This window comes from Mytilus edulis, chromosome 7 (assembly GCF_963676685.1).
Source record: "Mytilus edulis chromosome 7, xbMytEdul2.2, whole genome shotgun sequence".
In the NCBI taxonomy this organism is placed as follows: Eukaryota; Metazoa; Mollusca; class Bivalvia; order Mytilida; family Mytilidae; genus Mytilus; species Mytilus edulis.
Window position 1 is genome coordinate 71,499,000 of NC_092350.1, and position 17,111 is coordinate 71,516,110.

The following is a 17,111-nucleotide window of genomic DNA, read 5'->3' on the forward strand; positions in this document are numbered from 1 at the left end:
ATGTTTGGTTATTAGGTTTTCCATTCAAAATGTGTTCGGAAAAAAATAGTTTCGGACTTTATCAATAAAAAGTGTAAAATGGCGGGTGCTGCAAACGTGGGAGACAAGCTTTGCAATTTGATATTGGAACTGCACAAAAAAGAAGCTGTAAAGTTTGGAAATTTTACTCTGAAAAGTGGAATCCAGTCACCTGTCTATTTCGATCTTCGTGTCATTGTGTCATATCCTAAATTAATGGTAATAAAATTTCAACAACAGACTAGCGTTATACAGTTATAAACTTGAGCTATAAATAACTTATTTACCTGTTAACATACAATGTCAGGTTCAGTATGTCTGAAATTTGAACTTAACATATTTAGGCCGATCTGGTTATTTATGCTCAATACAGTCAAAATATTATTTTCCTTTGCTATTTCTAAATGAACTTTCACTTTATAACTCATAGTCGGAGACTATACTCTTTCCCATACATTATTTTCCTAAGTTGCAATGAGGGTAGTAATGCCCTTTAACGTGTAGCGTCAAACTGTCAAATTTCGGCTACCATTAGCGTCAAATTGGTTAAAATTTTACCGTGATTTGTCAAAATATCCTTCATATCATGATTTGTCATACAGTCAGGGATATACATGTAACTCTATAGGGTTATTACAGGAAAATAACATACATTTGTTATTGTAGACTAAAAAATCAAAGAACTGTGATAACATACGTATGTTACATATTTCAAAGGGACAATATACATCATTAGTTTCGTTAAAATTTGTAAAAGTTCTATTGATATTACTTTTGTCTATATGTATACTGAGGGGGGATAGGACCTTTATCGGGACTCCGGGATCGGCTGTTTTTAAGCCCGGGATTTCGGGATTGACCCTTTCGGGATCCGGGAATTCTTTTTTTCGGATTTCGGGATGCCGGGATTTACTTTATTTAATTTCGGGACCTCGGGATTTACTGTTTTTAAGCCCGGGATTTCGGGATCAGGACCCCTCCTATCCCCCCTCTATACTTAACTATTGAAAGATAGAAACGTTCATAGTTTGCCATTTTGCATAATACACCTATATGTTATCACAGAAAAAATATGCCTGTAATAACTAAAGGGTGTTATCACAGCTTCTCTATATCACTTCAAAGGATTTGCTCAGACATAGATCATGCTTAATTAGTCAGGGGACTTACTTATAATAAACAAGTGATTTTCTAAATCACTGATTCAAGTAACGTTATTTCCATAAAGGTTGGAAGTTAGAGTTGTCTTTCTTTAATAATCACCTATTTAAGTAGTACAAATTAATCACTAGAAGAAGTGATTTAATATTAGTGTAGCTTTAAATATAGAATACTAATGATCCAGGGACTAATTATGTTTCTAAACTTATCAGAACCAACATCTGTGTTGTCTAGGATGACCAGTTCATTTCAGGTGATGACCTTGTACTGAATCTAGGATAATGACATAAAAATCACTTGTTTAAGTACCAGACCTCAATTTCCTTCCAAAAAATCACTTCTTTAAGTATCATTCTTTTAATAACCCCCACTAATTTCAACACCCCCGAACAGTGAAATTTTTATCGCGAACAGTAGAATTTTATTACATAATCTGAAAGATGAAACCTTGAACTTCACAGGAAAAATACTCCCACTGCTGTGAAAAATCTTTTAAGAAAGTATCAGTTCATTATGTAAAGCCATTATTATAGCATTTTTTCAACTAAAATAGAATTTTCAGGTAAATGATAGCATCAAAGGCATAAACCGTGCTACTTAAAAGAAGCAAAAAGTTCACATTTTTAATTTTACTAATTAAAAGATGTTATTTAAACTTGTGTGTTTAAAATTTTGAAAAAACTACAAAATCCCAATTTGTGACAAAACCTTGAATTTGCTACTCAAATAAGTGATTTAAAAATCACTTATTTCAGTAAGTCCCCTGACTGTTAATTACAATGTATTTTAATTTATTGTAAGAAATAATGACCAGAGCATGTAATGAAGTTCTGCACAAGTTTCTCAGTAATTTCCAAGTGTCTTATATAATAAGTTACATTCCTTTAATAACTAAGCCTTGTTATTACAGCTAAGTTTATCCCTAAATAGCCTTGTCTCATTGATTTACCATGGTTAATCAAAAATGTATTAATTTAATTAAGATATTAGTTATCAAGACTATGCATTTAGTTTCTGTGCAAAGTCTCAAGAGTTCCCTAGAGCCAACTATAAATGAAATAATTTTACAAATAACACATATATGTTATTACAGATTTAGAAAATTTTAGGAAGAAAATCTGTAATAACACACGCAAGTTATTTTCTGTAAAAACCTTATAGAGTTATATATCTCTAACTGTCATATATCTCAAATAATTATTGTTACTGTCATTTTTGGAAAAAAAATTAACATGAATCGTCATAATCAGTCGATGTTTTTTATCATAACATGACTTTTGCTTTGATGTGTTACTATGATAGCAAAAACAAAATAACCTTTTAAGACATCATAATTACTTAGACTAGTTGCAATCCATGTGTTATTTCCTCACAGTATTATTATAACCATAAATGTTGTTGACACTGGTTGACATCAGGTCAACTCGTGTAACTCATCATGCTCATACAAAAAGAAAAATTATTTTTTTTAATTGCAAGCTATATATACATGTACATGTAGACATGGACAATTCAAAGGCCTAAACTATCATTCATGACAATGATGACCATTATTTAAAAAAAAAACTCACACATTTTTTTATTTTCAGAGTTTGCAATCTTCACAATTCACAAATCATGCAAAGGCTACAATCAAAATCAGATTTCGTTATGTGTGAATGCAAACAAATTGATGACATTAACATGTATGATATGTTGCAGCTTTAAAAATTGTGGTCATATAGTTGATAAATACAATGGCCTAAACTATCATTCATGACAATGGTGACCATGAATTAAAAAAAAAAACTCACACATATTTTTTTATTTTCAGAGTTTGCAATCTTCATTGATCTTCACCATCATGACCACATGTTCACAATTCACAAAACATGCAAAAGCTACATTATCAAAATCAGATTTATGTGTGAATGCAAACAAATTGATAATATTAATTTAATGTAACAATACAGTATCCAAACAGGTACATGTATGGAATTTTGAGTTGTTTTGTTCATCCATGTGCTGAGGCGTTAAAAACTGTGGTCATCAGTCAGGGGACTTACTTAAATTAGTGATTTTCTAAATCACTGATTCAAGTAACATTATTTCCATAAAGGTTGGAAGTAAGAGCTGTCTTTCTTTGATAATCACCTATTTACGTAGTACAAATTAATCACTTGAAGAAGTGATTTAATTTTATTGTAGCTTTAAATATAGAATACTAATGATCCAGGGACTAAATTATCAGAACCAACATCTGTGTTGATGGGATGACCAGGTCATTTCAGGTGATGACCTTGTACTGAATCTAGGATAATGACATAAAAATTACTTCTTTAAGTATCATACCTCAATTTCCTTCTAAAAATGGCTTCTTTAAGTATCATTATTAATTTAATAACCCCCACAAGTTTCAACACCCCCTGAACAGTGAAATTTTTATCGGGAACAGTAGAATTTTATTACATAATCTGAAAGATACAACCTTGAACTTCACATGAAAAATATTCCCACGGCTGGGGAAAATCTGTTAAGAAAGTATCAGTTCATTATGTAAAGCCATTATTATAGACTTTTTTTTAACTAAGATAGAATTTGCAGCTAAATGATAGCTACCAAAGGCATAAACCTTGCTACCAAAAAGAAGCAAAAAGTTATTTTCTTTTCAATTTTACCAATGAAAAGATATTATTTAAACCTATTTTTTTTTTAATTTTGAGAAAACTACAAAATCACAATTTGTGACAAAACTTCAAATTTGCTACTCAAATAACAAATGAATTATAAGTGATTTAAAAATCACTTAGTTCAATAAGTCCCCTGACTGGTCATTTATATATAGTGGATAAATTATCACTTGACAAATGGTTATTAAGGTGTCATTAACATCTATAGACATGATATATTTATATTATACAGTCTTTCCCATGCTTACAAATGTAGTTTCTAAGGTTGATGGTAACCCAAAATCAAGATACAGACAGAAACCTGACGTCAATCTTTACACAATTCAACATTAATCAAACTCCATGCATATTATGCACCTGTCCTAAGTCAGGAACCTGTTGTGTATTGGTTGGTGTGGTTCATAAGTGTTTCTCTTTTCTTGTTTTTATACATGTTATATGGATTAGACCTGTTAACATGGTTAACAAGCATGACAAGGTTAAAATTGTGTTACACTAGTTATTTTGGGTCTTTTTTTTTAGCTTGCTGTTGGATGTGAGTCAAGGCTCTGTGGTCTTACTTTGATCTATAATTGTTAACTTTTTATACATCAGTCAGAGCTCAGACATAAATAAGTCTGAATCTGCTTTTGACTCATGGAGGTCTAAATTCGTAAGTTTTAGGATTTGTCTCCCTTTCATGCAAGACAAAATACGACTTTAATAAGTCAAATATTGTTAAGCAAGAAATGATTGACCAGAATCAAAAAGTTACAAATATCGACTCCTACAAGTCGATAAGTTAGTAACTTACCAAAATTGGTTAACTTCAAGACCCTTGCATATTTATAAAAACGTCATGTATCTAAATCAAATAATGACAACATTGAAAGCCAATGCTTTGTCTTCTGAAGAAAAATGTGAATGAGAGTCTAAAAAATCGGAGATAATGTTAATTAACCTTACAATGCAACCACCATTGAACCACACTTAATGAGGTAATACATCTGTGTTTAGTAAGGATGTTCAATTAGATAATTAAATATAGATAGCTCAAGTCCTTGTGAACTCTCAGACAGGTTTTTGCTGTCATAGGTGGTGTTCTTTGGCCACCAAGACAAATTAAGTTTTTTCATCAACATAAATAAACCTAAACAAGTCTGTCATTTTGTGACTTAGATAAGTCTAAAATTGAAAACACATTTTTATATTAAATACATGTTTTGACTTCTTTATGTCAAAAACAGAAATCGACTTGTTTATGTCTGAGCTCTGACTGTACATTGTGACTTGAATGGAGAGTTGTCTAATTGGCACTTATACCACATCTTCTTGTTACATGTAATATTTCCCCTTTCTACTTAAATGGACAACCAACAAGTGTTAAATCTTCCTTCACAATAACCTGACAAAGGAGCCAAGTAAGCTGGTTATTTACATGATTTACAAAAGCTTTGATTCATAATCATTAGACATTTTAGTGTATTTGATCCCTTGTCATGTATATATTGTGGTCAAAAGTGGGTGATGCTACAACTATATACCAAAGTTCAAATGAGGTGGATGTTAGCAATTATTAACTCTAGAACGTTTTATAAGTTCAAACCTTCAAAATGTACATTTTTTAATTACTGAGAACTTTTGATTTCCGCAGTTTCATCAGAGTTCTCTAATTAAAAAAGAAGATGTGGTATGATTGCCAATGAGACAACTCTCCACAAGAGACCAAAATGACACAGAAATTAACAATTATATGTCACTGTACTAAATAATTTTTTCTTTGGTAGTCCTTGTAGAGCATCTGCTGATCCTCACAATTATTTCTATTGTAAAATATCAAAATGGTGCCCTTTGTAAAATTTTACTGATCAAACTGTCTATTTTCATATTTTATATAAATAAAAATGATTTTTGTTGACAGAAAATAGTTGCAGAGCTAATGTGGGACTTGGTGGAGAAAGATAACTGTCATTTTGAATCCATTTGTGGTGTACCATACACTGCGTTACCAATAGCAACAGTAAGTTAATTTTAAGGTTTTGTGCGTCGTGTGTAACTTTAATTATTTTACAACGTACAATGTCCTTTGCTTGCTGTATGTTATGGATGGTCCATATAGTGTATACTTGCCATGAAAACTGTTTTATTTAAAATTGCATAAGTTGTGCATTGCCTGTTTGAATTTTTTTTAAAGTTGAGCTGCAATTATATAGTCAATATAAAAAAGAAGATGTGGTATGATTGCCAATGAGACAACTATTCACAAAAGACCAAAATGACACAGACATTAACAACTATAGGTCACCGTACGGCCTCCAACAATGAGCAAAGCCCATACCGACATGTCAAAGGAAGATTAGTTTAGATTATCAGGTTGCCTGCATATTGATATTGTAAAATATCAGCTGTGAGTCACAATAAGAAGCATTTTGTTGAGCAGCTGATATTTTACAATATAAATGAAGACAAACAGATAATCGATTAATCAGGTTGTTTTTCTGTATTTTGCATGATCAGATGATAGTAACTAGTTTTTTTTCTTTCTTTCACCAGCGAATAGGAAAACGTTTTGATATTTTAGTTGGAGTCAAACTTATAAAAATCCATTAAGACATTAATATGATGTAGTTGATGATGTCTGTTTCAAAATTATAAAGGTCAGGTCAAAGTATTTGATGTCACAAAGCCGTTATATGCAATTGTATTAAGAGCTTAGCAGAAGTGATATAGACAGTTGGACATCCATTAACTCTAACTATCTTTAACTCAAATCGCAATTTTGCCAAATATGTTCTATTGAATTTAAATGTTCAATCGTATGTTCACAATTAATGATGAAATAAATCTTTACCCTTCACTGCTTACAAGCACTTTGATAATTCATATTTTATTTACTTTGTGAGTATATATTTATAACTTTTTTTAATGAAAAGTATGACTTGCGTTTTTTTATATCCTACTTAGGTTTTGTCAGTAGATTATAATTATCCCATGTTGATCAGACGTAAAGAAGCAAAGGATTATGGGACAAAAAAGATGATTGAAGGTCATTACAAACCAGGAGAAGTCTGTCTCATTGTTGAAGATGTAGTAACCAGTGGAACATCAGTTCTAGAAACTGTTCAGGTATGGCAGATAGTCTACTTTTATTTAAAACCACAGATTGTCTTTGGGACGTAAGGATTAGGCCTTACTATTGTGGGAACTTGGGATTTTCACTTCTTGGGACTAGCTAAGGAGTTAATGTCAGAATCTTTTTTTGGCGGGATCTCCGATAAAAATCTTTTTATTGGGGGGATTTAACCTTTATTTTCACGTTTTTATTAAAGTTTTGGATAATAATCCTCCTTCCTTCTCTTAAAAATTGAAATTATGCATGGTGAATATATTTCAATTCTTTTTTTCATTACTTCGTTACTTTGTTTGAGTTGTCTTTCCTTTATTAACGAAAGTATGCAGATTATTATGAAGTACTATTTGTACAGTTTAGTAATTCTTAGTAGAATTATGTGTACTGAAATTTTCATTTTTTTTGCAGACATTAGGAGATGTAAACATTAAAGTAACAGATGCTGTAGTTCTGATGGACAGAGAACAAGGAGCAAAGACAACGCTGAAAAATAAAGGTATCAATGTACATAGGTGAGTATATGGTGATACAAAATATCATATCATAGGTCAAACATGTGGAAGTCCAAGGTCATGGGTATTTTAACTTTGAAACAAGGACCATTAATACTTTTGAATGGGAATGTGAGGACTTCTTGCAATTAACCAGATTTCTGTAATAGTAATTTAAAAGACAAAAATCACAATATTCATACGACTTTTATCGAAAGAAGACTTGAAGGCTTTCACAATTTTATCTATAAGTAAAAAAGAAAAAAGATTACCTTTTGTTCATTGGAAATATTATTTATAAAGGTAAATGATAGATGTTAAAAAGGATTTGTTTTTTAACCAAAAGTCTGAAAAATAGGTAATTTTTCTATAATAACTTTTTTTGTATCTATAATAACAATGATACTGTTGATTTTTTTAGTGTTTGCACATTAAGTCAAGTTCTAGATGTATTGAGCTCAGCAGGTAAATTGGACCAGGATACAGTTAATAGAACAAAACAGTTCATACAACAAAATAGATTTGATGTTCCAAACAGTAGTGATTCAAGTCAGAAGAAGGTTTGTAGGTGTTAAGAGAAAAAAATTGTTAGAATTCTTATCTCTCTTATTATTCTTAAGGTGGTACCTAACACTACAGGGAGATAACTCTGTAAAATCAGCCAAACGTTTTAATAACGTTGTGTTGTAAAGGGAATATTAAGCTTCTCAATGATCAAAATTGGTGTTTGTCAATCTGCTATATAACTAGTGTAACTTTTCTGATAAAATGGTTGGTTCAAAATTTTTGAAATTTATATATTTTGGTTAAAGGGTCAAAGTAAATACTTTGTCAAAATTTTATGAAAATTAAACGAGCCAAATTAATTTTAGTGAAAGTGTTGGGTACCACCTTAAAGAAGATTGTGGCAATAAAACAAGAATGAGGGAATGAATTTGATGACACGGATTGTTCTGACTTCCATATAAAACGAGAATGGAAATGGGGAATGTGTCAAAGAGACAACAACTGGACCGAAGAGCAGAAAACAAAATGTTGAGATATATAACCAATAAAAGTTTAAGATCTCACTGCTATTAGGGAAAAGTATAAATCTGCAAATAATTTTATTTTATCTATTTCTACTTTCTCATTCATTTTGTCAATAGCATGCACACACCTGTACGACACCTTTTGGAGAAAGTTTGATTGACATAACATGACTTTTTACTTCGGAACATTACAAAGAAACAAATAATTTAAGCATTAACATATTGACAAGTATGATTAAAATATAAACATTGACATTGTTAAAAAAATATTAAAGTAATTGTATTTTTTTTTTAAGGTTAAATATTCAAAATAAAATTTTCTTTTTCAGAAATCCCAGACCTACAAAGAGAGATCATCTACATGTACCAATCCTCTAGTACAACAACTATATAAAATCATGCACCTCAAGAAATCCAACCTTGCTTTGTCTGTTGATCTACAGAATTCACAACAAATATTACAGGTATAACCGATATTGTAAGACATCTATAACTATTACTGCTGACGGACTGTTATGAAATTAAGGAGATATGGTATTTTTAACTACTGTAAATTCAGAAATTATTGCTTGCATTTAAGAATTGAATGCTTCTTTTTGTAAATTTATTGGGGTGTAAAAGCGTTGACCGAAGTACATTTTGTATGAAGCGCAGTTCCAAGCTCTTCATTCTAAAAATGTGTACAGTCAACGCATTTACAACCCTATAAAGTTACAAAAAGAAGCATTCAATACTTATAATTACATTTTTTACCTATGACCATGAAAACACGAATTTCATAAATTTTTTCATTAAATTCACCTGTGCACTTTATTGTTGGACCACGTGTTATCATGAATGAAAGTTGTATTGAGCAATGCAACTGCTTACGGAATAACACTTGGTGTGCAGTTAGCCAATCAGAATAAAGTATTATAATGAAACATACATCTAATGTAATTATTTATAATTGCAATTTTTTTAAATGGAAAAAAATGTAAGATTAATTATTGCCATGTTAAGAAAAGCTACATACAGATATCTGTATTAGATATAAGTATGGGAGTTCTTATTATTACGATACTCACTCAGTTGCATTATTCGGATTTATAAAAACCTTGCAATAACTTCTGAATTTACAGTATCCACCAGAGACCAAATGAAATGAATGAATTGAAAGAAAGTGCAGGTCACGTTCAGTCTTCAATAATGAGCAAATCCCATACTGTACAGTAAGCTATAAAAAGCAAGGGCATGACAAAATGAGTAAACCAATATCCTGTTTTATGACAGAAAAGTAACATGTAACATATATGACAGAAAGACTGTATATCTTTTAACTATCTGTATGCTCTTAATATAATTTGGTACTGGCATGGCTGAGATGAAGCTTTTTGATCACCATTTTTCAGTTCATAAATTATTTAATTGTGTGAACATTTAAATCTAAAACTTTTATATAACTAAATACTGTAAATTCAATGTGATTGATTGAGCATAGCAATGATACGAACTTGCATTCTGATAACTGAAACACATATCTGTGTGCAGCTTTTTCCTGAATTGCAATAATTAATCCTGTAGTTTTGTCCCTTTTTAAAAAAATTGCAAAAATAAAAGCCCACAATAATATCTGAATTTACAATATCTAAGTGTATACTATTATATACTGTAATGAAACAGCCCAAAGGGATCAGACGTAATTAGCCTAAAAATTATGATTTTTTTCAGACAGTTGACAAGTTAGGCCCTCATCTTTGTATAGTGAAGACACATGTAGATATCATAGAAGACTTTTCACCACAGTTCACAGCATCACTCAGAGATTTAGCAGCTAAACATAACTTCTTAATATTTGAAGACAGGTATGTTTATTTATACATTGTAAATAAAGAAAATAAACCAAAATTATTTTGACCATACAGTGGAACCAATGATATATCAATTAACATTTGATTTTGTTCTGGTGAATTTTTTTATTAGCTGAAAATGAGAGAAATTAAAAGATATGAAGAAAGTGTTGAGAGCCTTTGTGCCTTATTATTACTTGACCTTCAGAAATATATACCGGTATATGTTTTCATATGTCCCTGCTATAGACAAAGGTGGCATTTCGTTATACTATTGACCATTCGTTTTTTCATCTTGCCTTCTGGCCGATACATTCTTGTTACATTTTTAATTGCAGAAAATTTGGCGACATTGGAAAAACAGTAAAAAGTCAGTACGAAGGAGGCATATACAAAATATCTTCTTGGGCCGATATTGTCAATGCCCATCCTGTGCCTGGGGATGGGGTTATAAAAGGTTTAAAAGAGGTAAGTATATATAAATATGTCAGTTCTCTCATTCAAAAAAATGTATTTGAAATGTGCTAGCTGTTATCTAGATCTGTCTTAGTGATTTACAATTAAGAGCGCAAGTGTTTTACCAATTTACACTTGTCTAGAGTTAAAACATTTTGTTAACATCTAGATGACATGTGATAGTTTGTCTGATTAAGTCAATTCTTGCCTCATTTGCTGGAAATCATAAGTTCAAACCAATGACTTGAAAATGGTATTTGCTAAGCACACATATTATGATCATAAGACTTGAATATTTAGTTTGTCTAAGCTTGTCCTAGATGTTTCATTGGCCTAAATTTTGTTGAAATTCAGACATTGTTGTCAAATTTCACCAAAAGGAGTAGGTCCGGTAAGGCCCCTTTTTGGCCCAAAAATATAACAGTTTTACAAAATTGCTAAAATGTAAACTTTTAGTTATTTATTGGACAGTTGAATGCTTCTGCTACATAAATATGGGCTGTTTTTGACAATACAATGCACATATATCGGGTTGTAGCACCATTAAGTCATGCTAAATTACTAAAATCTTCAAAATTCTATCATTTTAGTTAAATTTTAGACGGTTTCCGTGTAAAACGAAAGTGGCCGCATTCGTGTTCATCCTTAATATTGCAATGTAAGTTGTATTTTATGATAATACATAACATATATAAAGGTTGCGGATGAACACGGATGCGGCCACTTTCATTTTTGACAAAAACAATCTGAAAAGTGACGTTTTTTGGCATATTTGAGAGATTTTTCATATTTGAGCTTCAATCGGATTGTTTTTAATGACTTAATCAGTTAAAATCTTTCACATAAACTAATTGAATCAAGTGAAATAGACACTTAAGTGTTTAAAAAGTGGTCAAAAACTTTCTTTAGATGAAACTGAAATTTGAGGCCAAAATGGGTCCTTACTCCTTTCTACTTAAGGCCTACTTGGGTTGTAAATGTCAGCGCTTTAAAAGAAAATCTTGACGAATAGTTTTAATTAACTTTTGAACATGTCTTTTCATCAAACTGAAACACATTTATCCTGAAACAATGCACTTAATATTATATTAGACCAAATATGATACTTACCAAACTTTATATTGGTGTTTGTCTCCTTTTTATGCCCCACCGAGGATAGTAGAGGGGCATTATGTTTTCTGATCTTTCTAATTTTTAAGCCAAATTAGACTTTTGACCCCAATTTCAGGGTCCACTGAACATAGAAAATGAAAGTGGGAGTTTCAGGTTAAAGTTTTTGGTCAAGGTAGTTTTTGATGAAGCTGAAGTCCAACTTGAAACTTAGTACACTTGTTGCTTATGATATGATCTTTCTAATTTTAATGCCAAATTAGATAATTACCCAATTTCACTGTCCATGGAACATGGAAAAGGATAGTGCGAATGGGGCATCCATGTACTTTGGACACATTCTTGTTTCATATTGCTCAAGAGAACATTGATTCAAGATATTTGTCTGTTTATTTTCATCACAAATACATGAAATTGTTTTAAAAATAAAATGCTGGTGAAAATTAAACCTTTTAGATAACACAATTTTCTGGTAAATTTCAGGCTGTTACAGGAACAAATAAAGGTTGTTTATTAGTTGCAGAAATGAGTTCAGCTGGAAGTCTCGCCAAGAATGAATACACAAAAGGTAAAAATAGACTTTGGGGCCCTTAATAGCTTGCTGCTTGGTGTGAGTCAAGGCCTCGTGTTGAAGACCATACTTTGAACTACAATGGTTTACTTTTACATATTGTGACTTGGATGGAGATTTGTCTTATTGGTACTCATACCGCATCTTCTTGTATTTTAGATTTTTACACTCTAATTTTTGAGCAGTTTGATCGATAAATATTTGATCCATTTCTGACATTTTCAAAAGTTGTTCATAGCAGGCTTCTTGTATTATAATCTAACATTAACGTTAAGGAGGGAGAAATTTTATTCTGTCATAAAGGTACACACTGGACTTTAAAAATGTTAGAGCACCTAACAGGTATTGACTTCTCAGACTTCTCAAACTTCTATTGTAAATTTATTTCTACTTCAGAGTATTGATTGGGTCACCTGGTTCAGTATATGCTTAATTGATTTCCCATAGGCAGTAATGGTAATCTCCTTTGTAGCTCAGTCCATATTGTAATCTTGCATATGTTTGGTGGCATGTTTGGAAGCCAAGACATTTTCACTTATATGTGATTGAATATTGACACACCTGAAAAATCCTTCAATCATGAGGCCCCTCGTAGTAAAAAAAAAATTCAATATCTGCAAGTTTTTTTCACATTTATTCTATGGCCCTCTTCTTTCTGAGTCAACACAAATGGTTCAGCTCAGTCACTTGTTAAAATCTAACTCAGTCACTTGTTAAAATATAAGCAACCTATATCACTACACAGAGAATTTTTGTTTACACACAACTTTTATTTTTCTTCAATTTGAGGCGCATTAGGTATATTAACCCAATTATGTAAGATTGAACTAGGATTTTGTGGTTTATGTTAAAATGCAGTGTATTTTAAATGATCTGTTTGGATTAATTGTAGGTGCAATAAAGATGGCTGAAGACCACAAAGATTTTGTGATAGGATTTATTTGCCAGTCAAGATTAATAGATGATTACAACTTTGTACACATGACACCAGGTAAGATTTGGTAATTTTTTATATTTCATGATGGAGAAGTTTCTGTTAAAATCTGTTAATAAAACATTTCTTCAATTCAGGTTTACAAAAGTTTGTGTTATAATTAAGAGTGCCAGCTCTAACGTTTTTATTAAGATTTTTACAAAATTCTTTACCATAATAATATTTGTTGTAACTTTTTACTCAGTTTTTATTAAAATATGCAACAAAATTGATTTAAAAAAATTGTGTAGAAGTGCATAACTTTGTTCATCGTCAAAGCAGAAATGAAGAAAGTTCCTTTTAAGCAATATGTAAAATACCAGAACATGATAAGAAAGTTTCTGAAAATGTGACCGAAATGAATTTAAACCAACCAATCATAATCTATTTATGAAAGAAACCTGAAGTACAATATTTTTGGCCTTAAAAATATCTTTATGAAGATGTCAAATACTAAAATTGTAACCTGTGTATCGTGCATCATCATTATAGGTTTCAAATAAGGACCAGATGATTAGAAACAAAATTGTTCTCCATTTAGAAATTTATCACTCTTTTTAGCAGTCAAATTATGGTAGGTTGCTTTTGGTAGGATGAAAAGGGGAAGGGTAAAAGGAAAAAATCTACCACTGAATTATAATTTTCTTTGCATAATTTATTTCCAGGAGTTAAGTTATCAGAAGGTGGTGATTCATTAGGACAACAATACAAAACACCTGAGGAAGCCATTTTGAAAAGAGGAGCAGACGTCATTATAGTAGGAAGTGGTATCCTAGCAACAGATGATCCAGTCCAAGCAGCCATACAGTATAAAGAAGCTGGATACAAAGCATATGAAGAATCATTGAAAAACTAAAGACTTTTGCGTTGTGTTATAATCATTTATTTGTGGCATTTTTGGTGCATTTAGATACCAAACTGTGGTGCTATTTATATTCAGGATTATCTAATTATTTACATCAGTTTAATGAAACTTGCCTCTGACTTGCATTTTCTAATTACATTTAAATTATACAGCACATTAGGGATGACATAAAAAGTTCAATGTAGGATAAAAAACTTAATTCACATAGTTTTTTCACTGACACCCCACCCCCCTCTTAACTTAATTTGGGAAAAATTGATTTACGAATAGGGATATCTATAATACTAAAATTACGAGGTCCAATTTGTCAGCCGTCATCACGTAAAAACGACGAATCAAAAAATTCAACTTTATATATAACTAATATAGTACAAAGGTGTAGATTAAAAATTACACCACTCCAGGCCCTTTTGTTTTCCCAGTAATTAATATTGCCAATAATTAAGAAGTTCCGGGTCGAGTCCGATACCGATACCAATAGTATATTCACCTGTTACCGATTACCTTATCTGTACGTTCCGCATCTGACAGGCGCACCACCAAACGGTGTATTCAGGATTAATATGCTATATAGTATTACACGGGTCATAATCACAGGGTTGACACTACTTAAGGTGGCTCGGCCCTTTAACAATGCACATATTTTAACGCATGTTTCTTACGACGAGTGCCTTGGAAACGGTCGCTTTCAGGGGTCTTCTCAAAAATAGCTTTGACGACCTTGGAACGCGGGTGTGTATGAAAGCACCCTTGACGATGTAAACAAGTGTACAAAACATTCTTCAAAACAGGAAATGCGAACGGTCAGAAATTCAGACGGCTTTCTTCATTTTTCGCATAAAAGTCTAAAAGGAGAGAAATATACATGATTTAAGCATAACATTTGAAAAAAAAAGAATATATAAATACGGACAAAGTCACATGTATGACGTCGACGGTGCCGCTTCGCTCCCAAAACGCATTCTCATCTTACACGGTCGCCCCTTGGGTCCTTTCGTACCATATTTTGAATTTACTTGAATACCGGTTGAATTAAATGATGTCTTGGAGATTTATTTTTGAAAATGTTTTGCCAATGATGCAATGATTAACTGTAAACAAATGATAGCGATGTAAACAACTGCATGGCATCGTACAGCTTTCAAAACTGACAGGTAAAACCCGTATAGTATGCTGTAAAGGCATCGGGTCGGGTTCATTTTCAAGCTATCCGTTTGGCGTTTTATAACAGTTTGTTTCTGTCATAAAACTCTTTATTTATCTAAGTATTTTTAGGAGTTTATTCCCGATTATGTGATATATTTTTACACTGCAAAATTTTTTTATTTTCCCCTGAACAAATTTGAAAATGCCAATTTTCTAACAGACTTAATTCTTGACAGGCACACCTAACATTTTCATTTAAAGATTTGTTTACCTATCAAAAAATTAGCACGAAAATCTTCTGATAAATTTTCTCGTATCACAATTCCATGAGTTCCTGAACATTAGACCAAGTCCTATAATCTAAGACCTCGGGGCCAATTTTTTCTACTTTTATGATTTTTTTCTATTACTTATTTTGCTAATTGTTATTTTGTTGGTTTGCAATTTTCTGTTGTATCTATCAATATTTCTACCGAGTTCAAATTTAAAAAAAAAGAAACATCAGCTTTAAAACTTTAATAATTGAATCAAAGCAAGTGTTATTATTTGTTTTAGATTTATGAGTTTGACTGTCCCGTTGGTATCTTTCGTCCCTCTTTTATTATAATAGACTAATGGATCCAGCAACTTATTTCACTAAAATGATTATTTGCTTTCCTGCAGAAATAAAATGACACTTCAATATTTTGCTGTTTTCCGTCTTTTCGTGAAGATGAAAATTGATCAATCGGGCCCAATCCAGGACAAAAAGGGGGGTGTTCTAACTATATTTCCCTATTCAAAAGCATTGATCGTCCAAAAAAGGGGGTTCCAATCCGGAACCCCCCCCCCCTGGATCCACCACTGTCAAAAGTAATCAGGACTGGCCTAGAATATATATATGTAATTATCGATTTTAGATAATATACAAAACTTGTAGAATTTTAACCCCCACCCCCAAACTATTTGATTTATGTTTTTTATACTACATCGATCTTTTGATGTCGTCCCTTATGTAACCAGTAATTGACTGTTGTTGCATTAAATATAAACAGATTATAATTTTTCCTTTTTGGTTTATTTGCCCTTTTACCTTATATGAATACTGACATCCTTTGTTGTTAGGCTGACATTGTTCTTCATTATGAACTTTGTAGAATGTTTACCTATTAACTTGAAAATTAAAAAGATAAACAGAAACAAAAAAATATGACATGACTGACATCAACTCCTTAAATTAGGATGTTTTATTTGTTTTACTCCCTCTGCAGTGTAGGGGGCATTAAGTGTTACCATTGATCGTCAGTAGGTACTTCTCAAAATTAGTTTCCGTTCTCTAACTTTAGTTTGTTTCAACAATATGTTATTAAACTTTAACACAATGCTTCTTACCATAAACACAGATCATGTTCAGGGTTTTGGGTGGAAGTACTGCTTTGAGTTCATAAGATATGTTAAGGAGTAAGGCTTGGCAATATATAATTTATAATATTCATGACTGATATTCATGACTGATAACATTTATATATAAGAAGATGTGGTATGAGTGTCAACTCTCTATCCAAGTCACAATCTGTAAAAAGTAAACCATTATAAGTCAAAGTACAGCCTTCAACACGGCGCCTAGTGTAAAATCCTTCAAACAAGAAAACCAATGGTATAATCTATATAAATAAACAGAAACAAGAAAAACACTTATGAAC

The 17,111-nt window shown here is 31.6% G+C and overlaps 1 protein-coding gene across 1 annotated transcript; it reads left to right on the plus strand.

Annotated features, from left to right (window-relative positions):
* The first annotated feature begins 56 nt into the window (after positions 1-56).
* LOC139482129 (uridine 5'-monophosphate synthase-like) lies at positions 57-14,442 on the plus strand. Its single transcript, XM_071265816.1, has 11 exons — positions 57-237; positions 5,749-5,847; positions 6,792-6,953; positions 7,366-7,469; positions 7,870-8,008; positions 8,809-8,943; positions 10,190-10,323; positions 10,647-10,776; positions 12,358-12,442; positions 13,338-13,436; positions 14,084-14,442. Exons 1-11 carry the CDS (start codon positions 79-81, stop codon positions 14,272-14,274), a joined length of 1,437 nt encoding a protein of 478 aa, XP_071121917.1. The 5' UTR covers positions 57-78; the 3' UTR covers positions 14,275-14,442.
* The last annotated feature ends 2,669 nt before the right edge of the window (positions 14,443-17,111 follow it).

What these genes read in the sequence shown, in the direction of transcription:
- LOC139482129 (XM_071265816.1), top strand. Translation starts at nt 79, where the DNA reads ATGGCGGGTGCTGCAAACGTGGGAGACAAGCTTTGCAATTTGATATTG. An exon ending in ATTCACAACAAATATTACAG is followed by an intron (nt 8,944 to 10,189) that starts GTATAACCGATA and finishes GATTTTTTTCAG; the next exon opens with ACAGTTGACAAGTTAGGCCC. An exon ending in CAAGAATGAATACACAAAAG is followed by an intron (nt 12,443 to 13,337) that starts GTAAAAATAGAC and finishes GATTAATTGTAG; the next exon opens with GTGCAATAAAGATGGCTGAA.